General features: G+C 38.8%; 2 protein-coding genes across 3 annotated transcripts; both read left to right on the plus strand.

Annotated features, from left to right (window-relative positions):
- The first annotated feature begins 795 nt into the window (after window positions 1-795).
- On the plus strand, window positions 796-16,107 carry slc71a1-2 (solute carrier family 71 member 1-2). Its single transcript, XM_088430055.1, has 12 exons — window positions 796-1,046; window positions 6,070-6,165; window positions 7,589-7,651; window positions 8,408-8,535; window positions 8,614-8,728; window positions 9,455-9,673; window positions 10,079-10,192; window positions 11,179-11,250; window positions 11,420-11,532; window positions 12,535-12,632; window positions 12,720-12,877; window positions 13,299-16,107. Exons 1-12 carry the CDS (start codon window positions 963-965, stop codon window positions 13,509-13,511), a joined length of 1,473 nt encoding a protein of 490 aa, XP_088286181.1. The 5' UTR covers window positions 796-962; the 3' UTR covers window positions 13,512-16,107.
- Window positions 16,108-16,923: 816 nt separating this feature from the next.
- LOC148414841 (zinc finger BED domain-containing protein 4-like) lies at window positions 16,924-21,358 on the plus strand. Of its 2 annotated transcripts, XM_088429876.1 has the most exons (9): window positions 16,924-16,979; window positions 17,059-17,282; window positions 18,048-18,558; window positions 18,716-18,859; window positions 19,095-19,219; window positions 19,506-19,660; window positions 20,000-20,101; window positions 20,447-20,763; window positions 20,996-21,358. In XM_088429876.1, exons 2-9 carry the CDS (start codon window positions 17,082-17,084, stop codon window positions 21,355-21,357), a joined length of 1,917 nt encoding a protein of 638 aa, XP_088286002.1. In that variant the 5' UTR covers window positions 16,924-16,979; window positions 17,059-17,081; the 3' UTR covers window position 21,358. The 2 variants fall into 2 exon arrangements, with proteins under 2 accessions (XP_088286002.1, XP_088286003.1); XM_088429877.1 differs by lacking the exon at window positions 16,924-16,979 and having other exon boundaries at window positions 17,037-17,282.
- The last annotated feature ends 617 nt before the right edge of the window (window positions 21,359-21,975 follow it).

The following is a 21,975-nucleotide window of genomic DNA, read 5'->3' on the forward strand; positions in this document are numbered from 1 at the left end:
CTTTAGACTGTTCATAAGTGGTGGAACATGAAGTCGCAAAGATTAAAAAAGATTAAAGATGAAGGGGGGGGGGGGGGGGGGGGCATTGAAGAGGATGAAGTTTGGCAAGGTTTGGAAGTGCCTTGAAGAGGTATAAGTAGAGTTTCTGACTGAAATGTTTAACAAGATGTTAGTGAGAAGAGAAGATAAGTTGTGGTAACTATCACGAGTAGAGTAGTTGAATCTGTAGCTGATGGTGGAAGTAATTGTGAGCACCAGTATGGTTTTATGCCAAAAAAGAGCCCTACAGATGCAGTATTTGCTTTGACGATGTAGATAGAAAAGTACAGAGAAAGTCAGATGGAGTTACATAATGTCTTTGAAGATATGGAAACAAGCTTTGGAAGGGATGCGATGTGTGGTAGAAGAGTTTAAGCTGGAAAGGAAAGGTGTACAAGTCAGTGGTGAGACCGATGATGCTCTTTGGTTTGGTAAGATTATAGATGTAGTTAGTTGGAGCGGGAGAGGAGGATGCAGGGGACAAGCTGGCAGTTGATTCGCTGAGGCGATCCCTAAAGGGAAAAGTCAAAGGAGAAGAAGAGGGAGGCGGCGTAAGTGTCTATTTACCCACATTGGCCATTTCTGTTGCGTCATGGCCCCAAAAGAACCCGCCATGAACTACAAAGATACACTAAACCGACTGATTTTTACTCAACCAATCAGACGTAGGCTTGCCGTGGCGACCAATCGTAGGCCTCGACTGCAGGTCTAGGAGGCGTGGCCATGTTTGGTTCCGGAAGAGGGCTCCTAGCGATCTGGTGTTGAGGCGGAGATGAGGATTCATCTCGTTAGTTAGCTCGTTGCCATCTGTCTTCTGGTGTAACGATCACAGCCATCGACATCAGCCGAGCGCTCGACTTGTGTCGTTGTTGAGGCGCCACCAAGATGACCCACTGACCACCGAGAATGGATATGAGCGAACAATGACTGGGGAGAAAAAGAAGAAGAAGCGGCTCAACCGCAGCATTCTTCTGGCCAAGAAAATTATCATAAAAGATGGAGGAAGTGTGAGTTAAATATTTATTTATTTCCGAAAGCCGACAACGCTTGCAAAACTATATATATATATATTAAGTTTGTATTTTTTTTTTCGAGAAATGTTTGTAGGTGTCACGTCGTTTGAGTATTTTTCATTGGTAGGGGGTTAATGTTAACCGTTAGCCCGGCGCTGTGGAGCCCCACCGCTTGGCGGCTAATGGTTAGCTCAGCGGCCTAGCGATAAATGTTGGCCGTTGCTCTAACACGTCACGTCAGCAACCGTTAGGGCTTCCCCACTGCAAAATGAAGCAGCTCATCTTCTTTTGGATTTTTTTTCACCGAAGTGAACAACCGACAATTGGTTAATGTTTAGCTCGTACAAATTTTCCCACCAGTGACAGTGAAGGGTGTTGATAGGCTAAGCTAGTTAGCTGGCGTCAAGTTCCACGATACCTTGTGGCCGACTTGCATCAACTTTCTTGGCATGGTTTTTGTTTTTTTTTCTATTTTGGGGGGGATTTCTGAACCGCCCAATGAATATTATTCAAAAGACGTCGCGCTTATGTCACAACGAAGCTCACCATCTTTACCTGTTAGCTCAGTAATAGCACATTGGCTGTCAAAACACGTATCCTATGCAGGAACATTAAGCTCAAAGAAAACTGGTGAGGCAACCGAGGGTGTCTACATTAGATTTTTAAATGTTATAGGCAATGCTAAAATTGCTCAAACTACTTACATTTAAAATAAGAGAAACCAAGGAGGAACTTTACAGCAAAATGTAGTCACTGACACAGATTATTTCTTTTTAGCAAAATACCGCAATTGTTGGGCTTCCCTTTTAAGAAATGAAGTAGAAGTATTGCAGTTTTGACTAAATGAAAGAATATAAGACGAACACCTGAAGAATATTGTCCTTGTACAGCTGGTATACAACGACATATAAAAGATACTATAAATATATAATTAAATATACTTTACCTTTTGATTTTGTTCTGTGCATTAGTTTTCAATCCATTAAAATCAACGGTTAGAATAGCTGAATTTCTATGTTTCCTCTTTAAATACATGGGCGAGAAGCAGGAGATATTGCTTCCTGTGTGGCTGAAGCAGCAACCACATGCACATCAATTGATGCATGTAGTCATAGCGCGTACTCTCACACAATACATTTAGCTGTATTTATTTTGTCAATATTCATGTTTTTTCACAAGGACTGCACATGCTGACATTCAACCGTTTTTCTAATTTCTTGTGCATGCATGTGAAATTTTTAGTCTTTCTGTCCTGCCAGAAAAGCAACTCTAAGTGCAATGCAGAGTCAAGAAAGTACATTGCTTTTGACTTTCACATGTATTGGTTCGTTAAAGGGCCTATAACATGATATTTTATTCTTTCCACAGTGTACTAATGTGCATATAAATTACAGTTGACACTGGTGATTTAATTTCGGATCAAATATGAGTTTTATGTTACTGAAATTTCTAACCATAATTTGCCTTGGTAGCAGAGACTTTGCTGTCTTGCACCCTTCATGCGTAGCTTAATGACGACGGGCCACACAATATGCATCCATTCCTCGTCTTGAGTGCTCATCCTCACTAGGCTAACAGCTGATGGATACTATTCCAACAGCGTGAACACGGACCCCAAAAACAGGTGTTTTACTGATGTTAAAATACAAAGTGGTGTCAATACACCGCTCTCACTAACACTCCATCCTCCTATAAAATCAGTCCTCGTGGGAACTTATTCATAACACTAGTTTCACTCGCGCGTGAATTATTTACTACTGACGCTGAATGTCCGGACGGCTGTTTGTTCCCAAACGCTAATTTTGGCTACTTACCCTTTTCTACAGTAAAACGTAGCCAATAAATGAAACGTTGCTATTTACATGGCCAAATCGGCCAAACGAAACTAAAAGACGTGAATAAGGTGGGCGTGTATTTTTTATTTTTTTGCACAGGCAGTGCAGAAGGGTGTAGGGGAGTTGTTAATTGCTCCTGTCTTGAGCCTGTCATCATAAGCGCACTTCAAGCCGTATTCATCTGCACGGGTGGGGCTGGTGCGAGAGCACAGAATAAGTAAAGAATGCTTATAAATCCATTAATAAGGAAAATAACACTTTGGGAGTGTTTAGGTTGAGAAATCAACATTGTTAAAAGCTCCAAATAGTTTACCTTTCATGTTATGGCCCCTTTAAAACATCTGGCATTCTGTCTGCTATGATATGAGTAATGTTGGTATTGTTAAAGATGGGTGTAAATGCTTGGGGGAAAAAAAAAAACAGGTCAGAAAAAAAAGCAACACGCCTGCTGTTCAAAAATGCTATTATTTTAAATTGCAACAGAGGCAAATTTTTGTTTTGGGTTCATCTTTTTATATTCGACTCCAGAGGAGTGGTGCCTCACCCTTCATGAATCTCACCACATGTCACTGGTGTTAATGTGGGGTAGAGCTGATACATCCTTAGCACTCAAAAAAGCTTGAATGCAGCAATTAAAAGAACAATAGACTGCTAGTATGCATTTCAAGTGTGGCCAAAAATAATGTAGCTGGGCAGGCTGTTGGAACAGCAAGCTGTCCGTTAGCATGTTTGCTTATGTAATGTCTTGTTAAACATGCGGAAGACAGACAAACAAGCTTGTTGGCTTCTACACACTCAAAATTGTTTTAAGCCATAAGCAGTCTTAAGCACAATTAGCTACTAAACATATCTAACATTTTTCTTTTTTTGTGATTGGCCATGTGTGCGCATTTAACCCATTTCAACCCATCCATTGCAAAATTCTATTTATGAGCCTTAATTTATTTTTCATGAAGTACTGAAAAACTACAATGGTGTAGATTAAATGTGTGCAATATAAATGCATTTGAGCAAATTGGTTTGGTGTGTTTTCACAATGATCATAAAACATAGCTTTTCATCAACTTGAATGAGACAGGTTGTGTTTCCTGGGTGGAGTTACAACGGACACAATTTGGTCGCAGGCTTCCTGCACACATTTAGCGCTGCACCGACCATGGAAATTACATCCACAAAAAATAGTATTACTGTTACCTAATTGTTGCATCAGTTAAAGTAACATCATAAATCCTGTAAAAGAACACCATAATTCCCGTTGTTGTACACATGAAAGTAATTCTACCATAAATCTCATGAAATGCGCACAGGTTAAATATCAAAAAGTTCTGTGAGGGAAATAAAACTACTGGAAAACATTATCAGCGTGGCGCAGGTTATAGTAAGTCTACTGTAAATTAAAATTTGCAATGGGAAAGTGTAAAAGACTAAAGATGCCTGGGTTGAAAAAATATTATAAAAAGCTAAAGCGCAACTTTGTAAATCTACAAAAAAATGCAGTGGTTATAGTAAGAATCTCAAAAGTGCATGGATTAAATTAAAACTCGGGTCAGAAAAGTTCTGTAAATAAAGACAGCTATCAGGCAATTAAAATGGTTTTAACTAATTAATCACAAAATGTTCTGAGGTTGCTCGCATTTTTCAACATCTTCTCAATGAAGAATGGAACAAATATTTGAGTTATTAAGCTGTGGAGAAAAATTTTAAAGTAAATCTAGGTAACCTAAACATCCACCACCATCTGATTTTGCGCTGGTGGCACTCCTCTCAGGCGAGTTGCAAAGTTAGAACAGTTCATTTGCCAAAGAAAGTAAATAAAACTGAATTCACTTTAACACTATCCAAAAATATGATGTTAATCTTCAAAGTTAACCCCACCTGCTGCCTGAGGGCAGCTCAGATAGGCAGCCGCAAGGTAATACTTTACTTTTGACAGTCTTAGAAATAATACAGTAAATGTATGTAACCCTTTAAAAGTTATCTGGGTTCATGTAACACTCTTATAAATCTTAATACTGTTGATCAAGCAAAATATCACATCTTTAAATGTCACATTTTGATTTTGGATTTTTTAGGCACGCTTGTATGGTGTGCGTACAACTGAAATGATGTGGCTCCATTCCAGTGGGGCCCTGGTTCCCAATAATGCTTATTGTGCCGGCCGTCAAAGCCTCCATTATCAGCCGCGCACTAGTGAATAGCAAAAACAGCCTATTATTATTTAATGTGGATGCTGCAACATCCCTAGGCAGGAGGCTCTCACACATTTTGTGCGTGGTTGGAGGCCTTATTGTCACATTGGTTAACATGCACAAACTCCAGTTGAATAGCTGCCAGCATCCGCAAAATGGCCTGTTAGGCCATTTGTTCGCTAGTGGTCAAAGTTTCCCTATCTTACACAGCACAGGCAAGCTTTTAAGTATGTTTTAATGTTTAGTCATAGGTACAAAAAGTTTTGAAAGAAATGGTCACAAGACTTCTTTCAAATCAAACTAGAATAAAGCCGTAGAATAAACAATCTTTCATTTTTTATTGTTAATTCATCTCATTACATTACACAATTTGCTTATTAATTTATCGTATACATAACAATAGCATAATAGCAGGCAACGCCTGACACTTATGGCTTGACAAAGCATGCCACTGTCAATGTTAAGCTCTGTATATTCAAGTATTTTTGATATGTGTTTTACATGTATTTTAATCACGTGAAATGATAATGAGTTGATGATACATTGGTTAATTATTCATCATTTAGTAAAATGAAAGCATTAGCACAGCTTTTCTCATTGTTCAAATTGTCAGTTGTCATTTTCCCTCAGTGTATTTCTTTTAGTAAATAAAAGGCTAATAAAATAGATCATTAACTATTTTGATTGCATAATTTGTATTTTCCCACAAGTTATTTATTTTTGTTTTTCTTCATGTATCTTTATTTATTCATATTTTATTCTACTTTATTTTTGTTTTTCTTCATGTATCTTTTTATTTATTTATATTTTATTCTAGAGCAAATCTCATATTTGACAGTATGCATGTTATTAAATAATTTTTCGTTAGCTTTTAATAAAACTATGTAATTTAAGACTAAATTATTATTTTATTATTAGATCAAAGCTCAACGGCTCTCAAGGAAGCACCCCAGGCTAATCGGTATGACCCCTCCCTTCTATGTTTCCATGCAGCCTCAGGGAATCGGTGAGCCCAGCGTCTACCACGCCGTGGTTGTCATCTTCCTGGAGTTTTTTGCGTGGGGTCTCCTCACTACCCCTATGCTCACGGTAAGCCCCAATACTAACACAGCTGTTTTGTGGACGGGTGCCACACATGGAAATTTGGAAATGTTTTTCCCCTCATGATCACGAATTATTGGCGTTAGTTAGCTCAATCCTCGCCAGTGATAAGCAAAGTCTGGAAAGAATGGAGAGAATGGAGTAAAACGAGATCTTCGGACATGTCAGAAGCTGTTTTTCTTGTTCAAAATGTCACCTGGTAACAGAAAAACTGTTGATGGCAGTTACTTTTGAGTTTATGCCATGAAAGAAGGGAAGATATTGGATAGACCACACACAAAATTCAGAAAGACAAGCTTTTCTGAATGTCACTACAACTGCTCTCAAAATGCGTACAAAACTTGAGCTACCTTATGATTACAAAGATACAATTATTGACTCTTACTAGTTAGCTTAGTTGTTTAAGTTCGGGACTTGGTGAGATCATCAGAGGGTGTTGTGAAGGCACTTGAGTTGTTTTTGCTAATTAACATCTGTCAGCAACAACAGCCTACGCAACGTTGAATTTTTTCCACTATTTCAAGGAACACAACCACATCCCGTTGCATGCTTGGACAAAATATTTTTATTTGTATTAAGTTTAATTTCATTCATTTTTAAGTTTTTTTTAACGTATACGCATTTTTCTACTTTTTTTCTTTTAATAATTTTTAAATTTTTAATATTCATGACTTTATTTTTGTAATATTAGCCACCCTAATGCCAGCTTAAATCAAAGATGTCACCTTTTAATTTTAATGATCATATATGAATAATTTAATTTGTGTAATATAATGTATTTATATTTGTACTGTATTTCAATTTTCTTTAAATTGAAAATATATATCAATTCAAAAAGCGAACCGGTTAGTTTTTCATAACTTATTGTAATTAATACTGTAAACCAGGCTTATCATAATCATTCTTTTTTCATTCATTTTCGTATTTACTTGTTTTTAGTCCGTGATTTTAACCTAGTAATTTTATAGTAACACAGGAATTCAACCCTTTAAGGCCCAAAAACCAAACTCCAGTTCTCAAGGGCCTGTGTCCTGCATGTTTTCCAAATCTCTCTTTGCAACACAAATATTTGTATTTTATACATTTTTACCTTATTCAATTGGAATTTATTACAGCATCATAAGAGACCTTTATTTCTCTATTCATTTTCACCTTTTTTACGCCTAACCATTATTGTTCCACAGACCCTGAGCTTGAGTTGTGTGCCTTAAATTCGACGATACTGTGACAGCAATGATGCAAACAATGTGCACATGTAACAACGTGTGGACTTTGAACTATACCACCATTGATTTGAACTCCAATTTCCCCTTCACTTGTTTCTTTGCTACCTCCATGTGCATCCATTATTGTATTTGTCATACTACATTATTCACTTTCATTACACTGTTAACTGTGTATTGTTTTGTAGGTATTGCACCAGACATTCCCCCACCACACATTCCTGATGAATGGCCTCATCCATGGTGTCAAGGTAGAAAACATGCATCTGCTCTAAATAGCTCAATTTTGTGTACATTTCTCAAGACTAGTGATGCACACTATCATAATATCACCATTGTAGTGAGCACGATCAGTATGATTGAAATTTTGCTTTAAAAAAAACACACACACATCAGGGATTTATTAAAATAGCCTCTCCCAAAAATCAATAAAAAGATATATTTTTAAGAATTACTATTCTGTAAAAAAAAAAAAAAAATTCAGTTCATTTGGTTTGATTTTTTTGCATGAGAGGGAGGGACAATTCCTATTTTATGCTATCTCCGTTTTTGAGCATGTTGAGTAGGGGATTAAAAAAAATATATAAAAAAGCCAAATAAGATAGTTATAAAGTGCACACATGTTTGACAAAGCAAGTACCAAAAGTACAATCGAACCATTTTGGAACATAACACACAGATGTTAGACAATTTTTTTTTTTTTTTAGAAAATAATACAAATATTAGTTTGAAAGTACATAAATAGTATCCATAATTTTAGGCAAAGCCATTATGAATAAATTAAAAGAATTTACAAAAATACACCCATTTTAAAAACATCTTAAAATACAGAATTTGTGACAAACGGTATTAGTTGAACGGGTTAGACATCTATTAGATCAATGGGTCTGTACTTTATGCATCCATTTCAAACCAAAAATCTTTGATAATTAATTTTTAACTGTTAAGATCTATAAATGTTGGGCCTCTGTCCTCTCCTACAGTTTGAATCATTTTCTCATCCGCAGGGCCTGTTATCATTTCTCAGCGCCCCGCTCATCGGGGCGTTGTCGGACGTTTGGGGTCGCAAGTCCTTCCTGCTCCTCACAGTCTTCTTCACATGCGCGCCCATCCCGCTGATGAAGATCAGCCCATGGTGATCCCTCAGGATTTCAGTCGGCGCCACGCATCCGTACACTAGTCTTGTTCTGATCTGTCTTTTCCCTCTTTCCAGGTGGTACTTTGCCGTCATCTCCATGTCAGGGGTCTTTGCGGTTACCTTCTCTGTCATCTTTGCATATGTGGCCGACATCACGCAAGAACATGAGAGGAGCACGGCCTATGGCTTGGTGAGGAAATTTTGCAGCACCTAGCATAAATTAGCTGCTAGCTAGCAGCGCTTCTGTGTGCCCTGAGAGCAGTCTGATTACTTTTCCGAGGGGCAATATAAAATACGCAGATTTCTTGCTTTGAGGCTGACAGCCTGACAGTTGCTATTCGTACTGATCTCTTTTGAACAAACTAGGCTGGTTGAAATGTGTTCTCTGGTCATCACTTTTCATTGACCATGATCCTAGGAGAAAGAATTTTCTAAAATCTCAGTTTATAATATTTATGTACAATAAATTAGCTTGTTATATAACTTTGCCTGATAAAAAGAAAAAAAAAGAAACCTGAAAAATTTATTTGGGCATTATTTTACGGTATATTTGTGTCCCGTCCCATCCCTGCAAGTATGTCAATTTGAAGGTAAATTCAGGCACTTTTTTTTTTTTTTCAATACTTTTTCGGCTACTTTGTGCCTTGAGATTTTTCAAATGTGCCTTGTCTAAGGTTTAAAAAATTTGAAGAAAACTCTAGTGTAGGGGACACATAACAAGCGAGATGCCTTGTGCCAATCAAAGTGGTAGGTGTCAAGTAAGCCCTTCATTATGTCATTGTGGGTGGAAGAAAAGGTCATGAGATGTTTGAAAACCAAGAGACTAAACAAACAGGTTTCCGCCACCTCAAGGCTTTTAGACAACTCCCTCCACCAATTTTATTTTGTTGTTTTGCCACACCCTCTTGCTTCGCAGGTGTCCGCCACATTTGCGGCCAGCCTGGTCACCAGTCCGGCCATTGGCGCCTACCTGTCAGTGGCCTATGGTGACACCTTGGTGGTCATCCTGGCTACGGCCATCGCGCTGCTGGACATCTGCTTCATCCTCGTCGCCGTGCCCGAGTCGCTTCCTGAGAAGATGAGGCCGGCATCGTGGGGTGCACCTATCTCTTGGGAACAGGCCGATCCCTTTGCGGTGAGTCAGCACTACCGGCTGGGTCTTGGAATGTTAATTACACAAGAAAAAAGATTGACGTACACCTTTTAAAAATAAATATTTGACACCTTTTCTAGATGTGTGATGCAGTACAGTTTATGTTGATTGATGGCATCACTCTGAATTGGGCAAAAATCCAGATTAAAAGAGGAATTACAATAGCTGTCAAACACCTCCCGAGGACCATTTTTACTGTGTTTCTTATTTTCGTTTTTGTTTTTTGCAAAATAACAAATTGATGACTGATTTATTTATTTTTTAAATGTTAAAGATTGCTTGTTATAATTTTATTGTACTGTATTTAATTATTTTCCACTCTTGGATCCCTCAGAGCCATCATGTTGATGTGGGTGGTAATTTATTGTTGATGTTGTCACCTTGCAGTCTCTGCGCAAAGTGGGTCAGGACTCGACAGTGCTGCTCATCTGCATCACGGTGTTTCTCTCGTACCTCCCCGAGGCGGGCCAGTACTCAAGCTTCTTCCTCTATCTCCGACAGGTAAGCTGGTCAACAAAACCTACGACCACCAACACTTGCAAAAGATGCTCGTAAATACATGCAAACGCATCAAGATGGCTAGACCACACTTCAGATGGATATTTTAGAGCAATGTTTTCTTACCGGGACCACATATATTCCACTTTCTTCGAACTTGTGCTATTGAATCTCGTTTATGTTCAAATTATTTCTTTTAGCATGGCAAACATTGCTAAACATTGGCAGAAATGCTTTACATACTGTTGATGCTCAATAAACAGTAACAAATTGCTCCATCTTGTGATTGGGTGTTGGTTCTTTTAAACTCACCGATCGTGATTGGTCCCAACACTCTGTGTGTGTAAAGCTTAATTTTGCTTTGTGCAACATTAAATCTTTCACATCAGTTTGGCAAAATTTGTTTGAAATTGTATTGTAAGTTTGCTAGCTGTATAGAATAGTAAAAAAAAAAAAAAAAAAGCTATGTGCACTTACGCTGCAGCTGACTGTTCCATTTACTATAGGTTCCATGTGCAGCTCTGACTCACTTGGTTTAAGTAAACAGTGTTGTTTAAACTGATCCCAACAATCCTGTTTGTGTAAAGCCTAATTTTGCTTTGTGCGACATATCTTTCACATCAGTTTTGTAAAATTTGTTTGAAATTGGATTGTAGCTTTGCTAGTTGTATAGGATATTCAGTTAAAAAAAAAAAAGCTAGATGCACTTGTGCTGCAGCTGACTCTTCTGTCGACTTTATAGGTTTCACATGCGTCTTTCAACTTACTTGGTTTAAGTAAATAGTGTTGTATAAACTGGCCAATCAAGCTGAGGCACTCCCCCTCCCCCTTGACCTTTTCTGTCATTTATTGAGTGCATTGCGTAGCCCCTTTAATTATGACAACAGTTACTTTTTTAGTGTAGTTATATAAATAGACAAAGTGGAATCTATTACTGTTTGTTGAAGAAGTCAAACAAAGCCTACTGACACTTTCCAAACACTCTTTAGGTTATTCGCTTCTCATCGGAGACGGTGGCTGCCTTCATCGCTGTAGTAGGGATCCTCTCCATACTGGCTCAGGTTCTGTCAAAATATGTATTATTAGTATTATTTGTTGTTTGTTGTATTTGTTTGTTTTGTTGTTGTTGTATGTGTTTTGTTTTGTTGTTGTTATTGTTATTGTCGTTAATGTGTGTCAAGTCAAGAGATGTGCTCATTGATTCCCTGTATGCGTGTGTGTGACATCTAGACTGTAGTGCTGGGCATCCTGATGCGCTCAATCGGCAACAAAAATACCATCTTGCTGGGCCTCGGCTTCCAGATCCTCCAGCTTGCGTGGTACGGCTTCGGCTCGCAGCCCTGGTCAGTAAACAGCAACGGCACCCCCTGCATTTTTTGTTTCATTAAAATCGTGGCCACCCACCTCTGCACCATGCCCAAATTAGTCCACGGGAACATCATTACCTTAGGAAAAATAAATAGTCACAACCTCCAGTAGTTAAAAATAGAGTCAGGTGATTGTACTGACTTTTTTTTTTTTTATAGATGCATTGTTTATACACTACCATTGACATGAAAGCGTTAACTATTGATCCTATTTGCCATCAATCAAAACATCAATCAAAGGTGTCGAATTTAAGCGTGTAGTCTTTACACCATTGTTCATTTACTGACATAAAGCCCTCATCTGCTAATCTCATTTGATGGAAGAAAAGAAATAACTAACTTCAAGCAAAAAAATCTGTTTAATAAGTGTGGCGTCGGAAATATTGAAGAGGAAACCTCCCACCAAAAAGATGTCTCCCATATTCTACTGAGTAAATAATTTGAGCAAATGTTTGTGTACTTCAATTTTTGGAACACAAAAGTTGTTAGTTTAAATCCTGGCAGTTTAATTCATGGCAGTTTGTTCTTGTATTTCTTCCTTCTGCCACCTGGGGGAGGCATTGTCTCACTTTTTCTTTCACTGCCCTACAGCAGTGGTTTCCAACATTTTTGTGTCACGGACTGGATGAAACACGCATATTCCTTTCCCCTTACAAATGAAAATGTGAATGTTTAAAAAAAAAAAAAAAGGATTGTACATATAATCCTACATATAGCATTGGCATCATTGCTTCTTGCAAATGTGCACGATCAAATGAAGATGGTAAGGTAGTTGAGGATTACTGCCCTAGAGTAGCCTCAGAGGCTATTGTAGATTTTTGTTCATAGGTGCTGCTGTTTTGTATAGCAACATTGTTCCACTGGGCTTTACTGTTAAAAGTAGCATTATGAATAGTTGAGTTTCAGTTGTCCCTGAAGTACCCGCTAAAGCTGATGACATGGTATAAGTAGCTGCTATGGTATAATCCTGCATTGCAGGATGATGTGGGCCGCTGGCGCTGTCGCAGCCATGTCGAGCATCACGTTCCCCGCCATCAGCGCTATTGTGTCCAGGAATGCCGACCCTGACCAACAAGGTGAGTTTCTTTTGTTCGCCAGGCATTATTTGCAGGACGGAAACAGCACTGATCTTCCCCTCCCCGTATCCTTATTTGTCCTTCAAGGCGTGGTCCAGGGCATGATCACGGGAATCCGAGGCCTGTGCAACGGTCTGGGTCCTGCGCTCTATGGCTTTGTCTTCTACCTGTTCCACGTGGAGCTGACTGACACAGACGCCTCGGAGAAAGGCGGAAAACCCAATATGGCCAACCCCACGGATGAGGTGAGTTCTAGCAACAAAGCCTAATGGTAACCTTTGGGTTTGCGATAGACATTCAAGATTCAAGAGATGTATTGCCATATTTATAGTTGTACCATACAATGAAATTCTTATTCTGTTCACTTCCCTGAGCAGCAGACTACATTCCATAATTGAGCAATAAATAAATAGCAAGAAATAGCAATAAATAACAAAGACAATGGTGCTAATAATGTAGTGCAGAATATCATGTAGTGCAAAAAAAAAGTGCACCTACCAAATTATATGTTGCGAAGTGAAACTGGATTTTGAGACTGAAATATCAGAGGAAGGGGCGAAAAAACTGGGGGTTTGAGTTAAAATCTTCATATTAGCTCCTTCATATTAGCAACCCGACGGCTCACGTTCCTGTCCCTGTGGTCTCCTCCGCCAACCTTCCTTCCAGAGCGCCATCATCCCGGGCCCGCCCTTCTTATTCGGCGCCTGCTCAGTGCTACTCTCCCTGCTGGTGGCGCTGTTCATCCCCGAGCACACGGGGCCCGGCGCCCGCCCCGGCGCCTACAAGAAGCACAGCAACGGGGCTCAAAGCCACTCGCACAGCCCGCAGGGCAGCGGGGCCGAGGGGAAAGAACCGCTGCTGGACGACAGCAGCGTATAACCTCGGACCACTTTTTGAACTCGTGTGTGAGTGCGTATGCGTGAGTGTAAGTGTGTGAGCGGCGCCGGGGTTTCAATCTGTTACTTACTCATCACATGCTGCCAGTCAGGAGGAAATACCTAGCGGGGACCCGGGAAAGCAGACCACTGTAGAGACCACTCGAACCGGCTCAAAACTCTCGTCTTTGTCTTCACTGTTTTCTTGGCTTGCAAAATTTCTGGAAAACCTTCATGAGAAGTTAAGAATTGATGTAAATACCAAGTTTTTAATGTTGGGGGTGGGGGACACAACCCTGATATATATATATTTTTTTTGGTAGTATAAAATATTTTATTGACCAAGTTTTTCTTTGAAAAGTAAAAACCCAGCCTTTACTACTTACCCGCCCCCAGCAAAATGTATTCAGGATTTTATTTTAAATGCACACACCCTTCCCCCCCGTCATAAATACCAAAAGCCCCATTCAAAATGCCAATTTAAAAAGTGTCTTTCCCCCTGGGCTTTTCATGTTGTGCCTCTTCATTTTTTGCAAACCTTTCACTTGAGGTATCACATTTGAATTCTGCTTCTTTTAGACAAAGTCTTGTTAATTAAACAGAACTTTAAAAGATTCTTCAAATGCAAATGAGCTCCAACATGAAGAGGTGAGAAATTCCAGCTATTAACACTCACCTCCTTTAATACTTGCCAAAAAAGGGAGCTGTGAACTGCTTATAAAGCTTCATCCACTTCATAAAGCTGACTGAGAACACAAAAGTTGTTTACACTGACATTCTTAAACACCCTTATTGATTCCATCCGTCTCTTGACAATGTTGATGGCATAAACGTTATTCTATATTTCGGAAATGATTCATAAAAACACTGAATTTAGAGTATTTCTGAATTTTTGACCAGTCCTCTATTTTCCTCAATTTTATTTCAATTTCCAAATATGAGCCAACCTTCAGTTTAGTAAAATTTCAAATAAATTCCATTTACCTTAACTCTCATGGATTGGTTCTTAGTTGAGGTTTCCAGAATTTTGCAACCCTAATGTTTGCTGTTAATTCTCTTTAAACCTCACGCTGTACACTTTGTTGTTTTCCCCATTTTTTTAATGAAACAACTGTTGCCTTCAAGTGACTTGAGATAAATATCTAGAAGAAAATACAAATGTATATGGATATTACGTAACCTGTATGACGACCGCGGTCCGACAAGGCGTTGTAATCGGATCATGTTGCTCCCATCGGAGCCCCAAAAGAGTTAATTTATTTTCCTCCCCACTTTTGCCCCAATTCCTACCTTTTGTCTCCATTTGTCCCCCACTTCTTGTTTTTGTGCGTCTGTTAAGCATCATGCTTTGCCTCCTTCCCACTTCTTGGTAGTTATGCAATTTTACCCCAACTTCTGACCTGCTATCTGAAATGTTGTCCTGTCTTTACCGCGCTTCCTATTTTATGTGTTTTAATTCTCATTTCCTGTCATTTTGTCGCCCCCCCCCCTTCTGATTTTCCTCACCTTCACTTTTCCTTTCTAGTCTTTGCCCTTCCGTCTTGCTTTTCCATTTTCAGTCACTTTCTCCCTTGTGTCTCCGTCACAGATTATATTGTTAATGCATCAAAATTCAAAACATGAATACATGACTTGTTGACAAAACATGCACATATACGGTCCTGTCTGTGAAGTCCCCCCCAAAATGGACCCCTAACCTATTACGGGATTGGAAACCATCACTCTCGAGGAAAGGTTTCGGTTATGCACGATGCCATTCAAGCTGGGTTTAAGTTTTGATTTGAGAAAATCAACAGTTAGTCCCTAAACTGAACAGATATCATCTTTTACGGCGGCGTTTCCTCTTCAGCTCCATTGACCTTGATTGTTTTTGTGTCATTGTAAACCTTTCAAGTGCATTTCAAGTAATTCGCCAACTGTTTAACATTTGTGCCATTTTTTTTGTTTTTGCTTTTGTTTTTTGTTTTTGTCTTAATCTGTGTTTCTTTGTTTGCTGCCGATTGAAAATGTAATGTTTTTATCTATATAAATATGTGTAGCCTTTTATTTTATTTTTTTTAAACTGGTATAAAAATGGGATGCCCAGCTCCTTCCATGACAAGCATTTCACCTTTTTTTTTTTTTTAACTTTATTTTCTTCCTCACTGAACACTTCAAAACAAACGTTCCCGCAGGATTAGACAACCTGCGGTTAGTGGGCCAGATTACAGCCCGAGCCAGTTTTTGATGGAGCCCTTTTTTATGTTATATTCAAGAATGGGTTGTTGTACACCAATATATATATTTTTTTAGATGTATCATATACTGGACCAACATGTACATTTGGAGCTACACAGTGAATAACTGTTCAGTTTGAACAGACTAAAAAGTGACCTAAAATTACAGATTTTTTTTTTCTTGGTATGGGTGGTTCTGGTTGCAGATTTGATTACATAGGACTACAAAACAGTCAGTGAAGCCCACCCGCTCTCCCCTTCTTTCTCTGTGTGCCTACAATTAGCCAAGAAAACGAGTAATGGCGACATTTAAGTCAAGGTGGTTATGATGTAAATATGGGAAACTAATGAAGCTATTTATTAAAGGTTTATTGTACAATTCAATGGCTTTTGTTCATTTCCTGCTGCGTTTAAAGGAAGCATTTGTTTGATTAGCACAATTGTATTTGTGTAATGCTTTTTAAAAAAACTAGATGCCATTTGTTTCAAGCAAGTTTAAGTTATACAGTATTTGAACAAATATTTGTATACAAATGAAATAAGAATAAGCACATATATATCACCTTAAAAAGAATTCTAAAATAAAAGGAACATTTTGGTTTAATTGAAAAAAAAAATTACAGTATGTATATTTGTTTTTCTTTTGTCAAATGTTGGTTTTGAACTACACAAACATTTTTCAACGTTAAGTTGCTCTATTTTTTTGTCCTTTTTATCAATTTAAGACAAAACATCTTTAAGAAATTCTACTACAGACGTTTCTTGAAAACCAATTTGGTTGTATTTTTAGTTTAATACAATATTTTTTTAAATAGATGAATGTGTGAAAAAAAAAATGTTCAACAGTCTTTTTATTGGTTCTGAAACCTGTCAGTAGATGAAGTAAGTCAGAAAAAAAGTAATTGGTCGTTTAGTTATGGGAGCAAATAAGGCAGTGCCTCACCTGATCCAGCAGAATACTGAACTTATGTAAAATTGGCGTGTAGTATATATATATATATATATATATATATATATATATATATATATATATATATATATATATATATATATATATATATATATATATATATATATATATATATATATATATATATATATATATATATATATATATATATATATATATATATATATATATATAAACTGCGTTTTACTTCCAACATTTACCCCACAAATACGTCACTTTCTTCTCGCTACATTTAAAAAATGGCTCGTTACCTGATAGTACTTTTTTCAGCAGTTGCGGAAATAAGGTAAACCGCGTTTGACCAATCAGCTTGGCTGCCGCTAAAATTTGAGAAACCAGGTACGTCACGCGACTCTCATCCCCAGATAACCTGTAGATCAAATCAGACATGGGCAAATTGGAAGCACCGGAGACTCAGGAGGATATGCCTGCAGTCACTCTCTCTCACCCATGGCCATACCTCAAGGATTTCTTCGAGTTCGCTGGGGAAAAAAACAATTCGTGGCGGATGATATGCTTAATGTGCGAGCCAAAACGCGAGTTGCTCTCCTTCAAGAACTCTTCGTCGAATCTCCGAAAACATGTTGAGGTAAGTTAGCTAAAACAAAGTCATCGCCCTTATGACGCTGGTTATTCTCTAGTTAGCTTCAATACCAAGGTAATAACGACGATAGCTTGCGAATGGCGTTAGCTGACTTTTTTTTTTTGACAAAGGTCGACTTTTTCATTGGTTTTATCTTCTACCAAGTTAAGAAAATTAATTTTACAGGGGTAGCCCATCTTTAGCAAAATTTTGAGGATTTTTCCATCACATTTCGATTGCTACAACTGTTTAGTAACTGTGCCTTTAGAGGTATCGCGGATTGTTTAGAGTTGCAGTCCGGGCTACGTGAATATAGCACGTGCACTATGGCGTCACAGAATGGCCGTACTTCGCATGCATAAGCGGAGATAGTGAGCGAACAAATACCATTCGCCATTTGTTTCAGTGCATGATAGCGCTGAACCTACAAAACTTGGGCGAATATGTCAACACTGATTATTATATTTACCCCGGTCTTTAGCGGACATGGATTTAAAAAAAAGAGCACGTGGATTAATAACAAGCAGCAAAACAACGAGGGCAGCGGGCTAGAGCGAAGCTACAGGCGATGTCTTTGCGTTTTTCAATGTCCAAATTTCTGCCGTGGAAGTGTGTGGAAGTCGCAAACATGATGTAACTAGATCCTTCTGAAAAGTAGCACAAAATGTCAGGACACTCCCCCAAAGATTTTCCATCTGAAAACAAGGCAAGAGCTACTCGTGTGTGTTTTGATCAATTAACTAATGTTGGCTCTCACTGTTTTCCCTCTAGAGAAAGCATGCAAGCTGCATTGACCAATACCCTTCGTGCACAAGGAAAAGACATGCAGATGAAGCAGCCGGCAGCTCCACCTGCTCACCCAAACTGCTAAAGGTCTTTGACCACAAGGTAGTCTCCCAGAAGGAAGTGGACAATCACTGCCTGAACTTTGTCGTTGCTGGGTTACATGCTTGTAGTGTCATTGAAGAAGAGGCTTTCATAAATCTAATCAAACACTTTCAGCCGAACGTCAATCTGATGTCTTGTGGCGCACTGAAAAACAAAATAGATGAACAGATAGGGAAAATGAAGGAAAATATCAAAGCTGCCATGCGCGAGGTCAACTTTATCGGAACCACTACAGATTGCTGGACAGCGGATCGAAAAGGATACATTGGAGTCACAGCACATTGGATACATCCCATAAGTCTGGAGAGAGTCTCAGCTGCATTAGCGTGCAAGTACTTGGAAGGGCCTCATGACTTCACAAAACTAGCTGACGCTCTCACAAAAATACATTCCGGTATGGATGCTTCTGTGTACGTTTTAGAATACGATCTGATTGTTTAACCCATAGTATGTATGAACCACCTTTTCGGATAAAAGTGGATTGGAAATTATACGTTTTTGATCCCTGGGAGAATTTAGGGGCTCGATGTCCAACTCCTTTGTTTGTCCAGAGTACAACATCAAAGACAAGATCGTTCGGACAACAACGGATAGTGCGTCCAACTTCTTGAAAGCCTTCCAAGTGTATGGGGCAACTACCGATGAGACCAACGATATAAAACCATTTGTAGCATATCAAGGTCAATCGACCTCAGGTGAGTACTACACACACACAGATGGTGTCTAGGGTCTTCTTTCAGTGCAGCTCCTCAAAATGTTAGGTGCTTAACCACCACTTATTTATCAGGTATCCTGCCAAGTACATGGCACTCCAGGTCATGGACCACAATAGCAATAGGACAGGGTATAACCCAGAAATATTCTGAAAAGCGGTCTGTGGATCCAAATTGATTTTATGTTGTATAATTTTATTGATATTTTAATGAACAGAAGAAGATGGCCAAGACGACATTGGGATTGAACCTGTGGAAGTCAGTCCCTTGTTGGAGCAAGATAATGGGCTGGTGTACCACCTGCCAAAACACCACCGCTGTGCGTGTCACCTTATGAACCTGGTAGGTGATATTTCTTTGAGAATTTTTTTTCTTTAAAACTTTACTTTTCAAAATATCATTCTAAATGTAAAGTGGATGACACGGGCTAGTGGCCAAATCAGTTTCAGCAAGATGTTTCCGTTTTATTCACAAAAACGTCCCATTTGGCATCCATTCCCACTTTTACATTTAAGGTGATATTTGGACAGTTTTTTTGTTTTTGTTTTCTTTTTAAATAAAGTTGCCTGTTACTTCTTTAATTCAAGAAGTGAAAAAAACATTTTACATGGTCCTTTGATATCAACAGGTGGCAACAGTTGACGTGAGAGCTGCAGATGCCAATCCTATGTACAAAAATCTTTCTTGTTCATCCTTCGCCAAGTGCCAGAATCTGTGGAGTAAGACCAGTAGCTCCACTGAAGAAAACTGCAAACTCCAGCTTGTGAGACCATGCGATAAGAGGTACACATTGCACCACATTGCACTCTGAGATCGGTTTACTACTTTGAACAAGTTACAGATGTAAAGTGCAATAGCAGTAGTTCTCAACCAATGCAGTGCACCCCTGTTTGTTATCATGTTCCTACTACCATCCTTGGCACCCCGTCATTTTGATCATGTCCTGTATATGTGTGTGTGTGTGTGTGTGTGTGTGTGTGTGTGTGTGTGTGTGTGTGTGTGTGTGTGTGTGTATATATATATATATATATATATATATATATATATATATATATATATATATATATATATATATATATTACTTTCATATGTATATAAATATTTTTTTATACATTTATAAAGGTGGAATTCTCTCTTCTGTGGTGTTGAGCGGATTGTTCGCATCATAAGAGAACAGGGGGAGGGAGCCATCGCAGCTGTCTGCAGCGCTGCGATGACTACAATGTAAGTTTCCATTAGGCTAGTGCTTCTCAATTATATATTGCAAACCACCCCAGGAAGTTTTTTAACATAGGTGAAAGGAAAAAGCAATGTAAACCAACTGATTCCATAATTATTGTAAGAATACGTTTGTAGAACATATACTCATATACTCATATACTGTGCTCAAGCTAACCAACCCCTGGTCTTATCGTATGAATGTTAAGCCTACGATATAGGTGTCTTAGACAGAACATTTGAGAACAATATATTTTGATATGTCAATTTTTCAAAACACATCTGACTATCTCAAGGCACACCCCTTGAGATCCGCCGGCTTGGATATCGATGTTTTCGTGTGTTTCTCAGGTTCACCTCTGCCGAGATTGCCTTTCTCATCGAATACACAAAGACTATGAGCCCATTTGCAAAGGCGCTTGACATTCTTCGGGACGAGCCCAACGTACAGATGGGGTGGCTCATACCCACCATCTCACTGCTGAAGTCTAAGCTCGACAGCATTTACACCACCTCCAAATACTGTGGGCCCTTGGTGATGGCTCTCCAGGCGGGACTTGAACGTCACTTCGGAGCGATGCTGGCAGATCCCGAACTGATCGCTGCAGCCATACTCGTCCCTCGGTTCAAGAACCGTTGGACCAAAGATGAACGTGTTCTCCACAGCGGTATGTGTTGGTTGAAACCATGTGTTGGTTTCAAATGTGCTCATCACTATCAACGTTCACATCTGTATTTAGCCCTAGATACAAACAATGTGGAGGAAACTAATTATAACTAGTTCACATGTTTGTGATGGAGCTGTGCTGTTGTGTCCTTGTCCCTCCTGGTACCTCTTGACCTTTCCCTCCCATTTTGTATGTATAATCCTGATTAGTTTTTGATTTCCCACCCCCATAGGCCTGGACTACATCTTGGCAAACATGAAGGAGCAGAGTAGTGCAGCACAGTCGGGTGAGTCTACTCCTTCGTCAGAAGAGGAGGACTTCTTTTTCCCGATAAATCAAGAAGATCGACCAAATAGTAACGGCAAACAACTGCAGTCCTACCTTTTTAGTTCTATGGATAGCTTGGACTCCCTGAAAATGTTTCCGTCTGTCTGTCAGCTGTCCCTTAAGCTAAACACGCCACTGCCTGCCTCAGCAGCCTGCGGGAGAATTTTTAGCACAGAGGGAATGATTTTCAGTCCTAGCAGGAATAGGCTTAATCCCGAGAACTTTGAAAGTTTGCTCCTCTTGAAGCTTAATAAAAAATTTTGTTAGATTTCTTGTCCGGCCTTCACACTGAATGACTGACAGACTAATTGACTCACTCATTGACTGACTTGTCTTCTTACTAACTCAACTTACTTATTGACCTTCTCTCCTCTAATATAGTAATTTTCCGAGTGGCGTGATGGACTGCCTGGCTCAATAATAAAATTCTGCTGTGAACTACATAAAAAAATGAATGGTACTACTGCATTAATAACTTTGATTAAAAAAAAATGACCAATGAGTATGATTTCATCCCATTTAAACTAATCCCGGTTTTATCCAGTAGACTGAAGTGTGTTGTGTAGACAACAAATTCATCTAATGTCAATAACTTTACAGTGAAGTACAATATATTCTGGTCTAGCAGGTCTTCTTGAACATACTATTCATCTTAACGGCACAGAGGAAACCAATTAGAATGGTGATCTTTGGACCGTGGAAACACATGCTTTTTTTTTTATTATACTTTAAAGTGACACTGAAGATTTAGACCATTTTTAATTAAAAATGAATAAATTATTAATTTTAAAAACTTGCAAACAAATGTGTTCTTAACAACCAACAGTATGTTTTAAATGTACTTGTAGGTCTAGTTATCGTGAAAGTACTTTTACATCGAAGACA

The sequence above is a fragment of the Hippichthys cyanospilos genome, chromosome 12 (assembly GCF_059441005.1).
Source record: "Hippichthys cyanospilos isolate Australia breed blue-spotted pipefish chromosome 12, RoL_Hcya_1.0, whole genome shotgun sequence".
In the NCBI taxonomy this organism is placed as follows: Eukaryota; Metazoa; Chordata; class Actinopteri; order Syngnathiformes; family Syngnathidae; genus Hippichthys; species Hippichthys cyanospilos.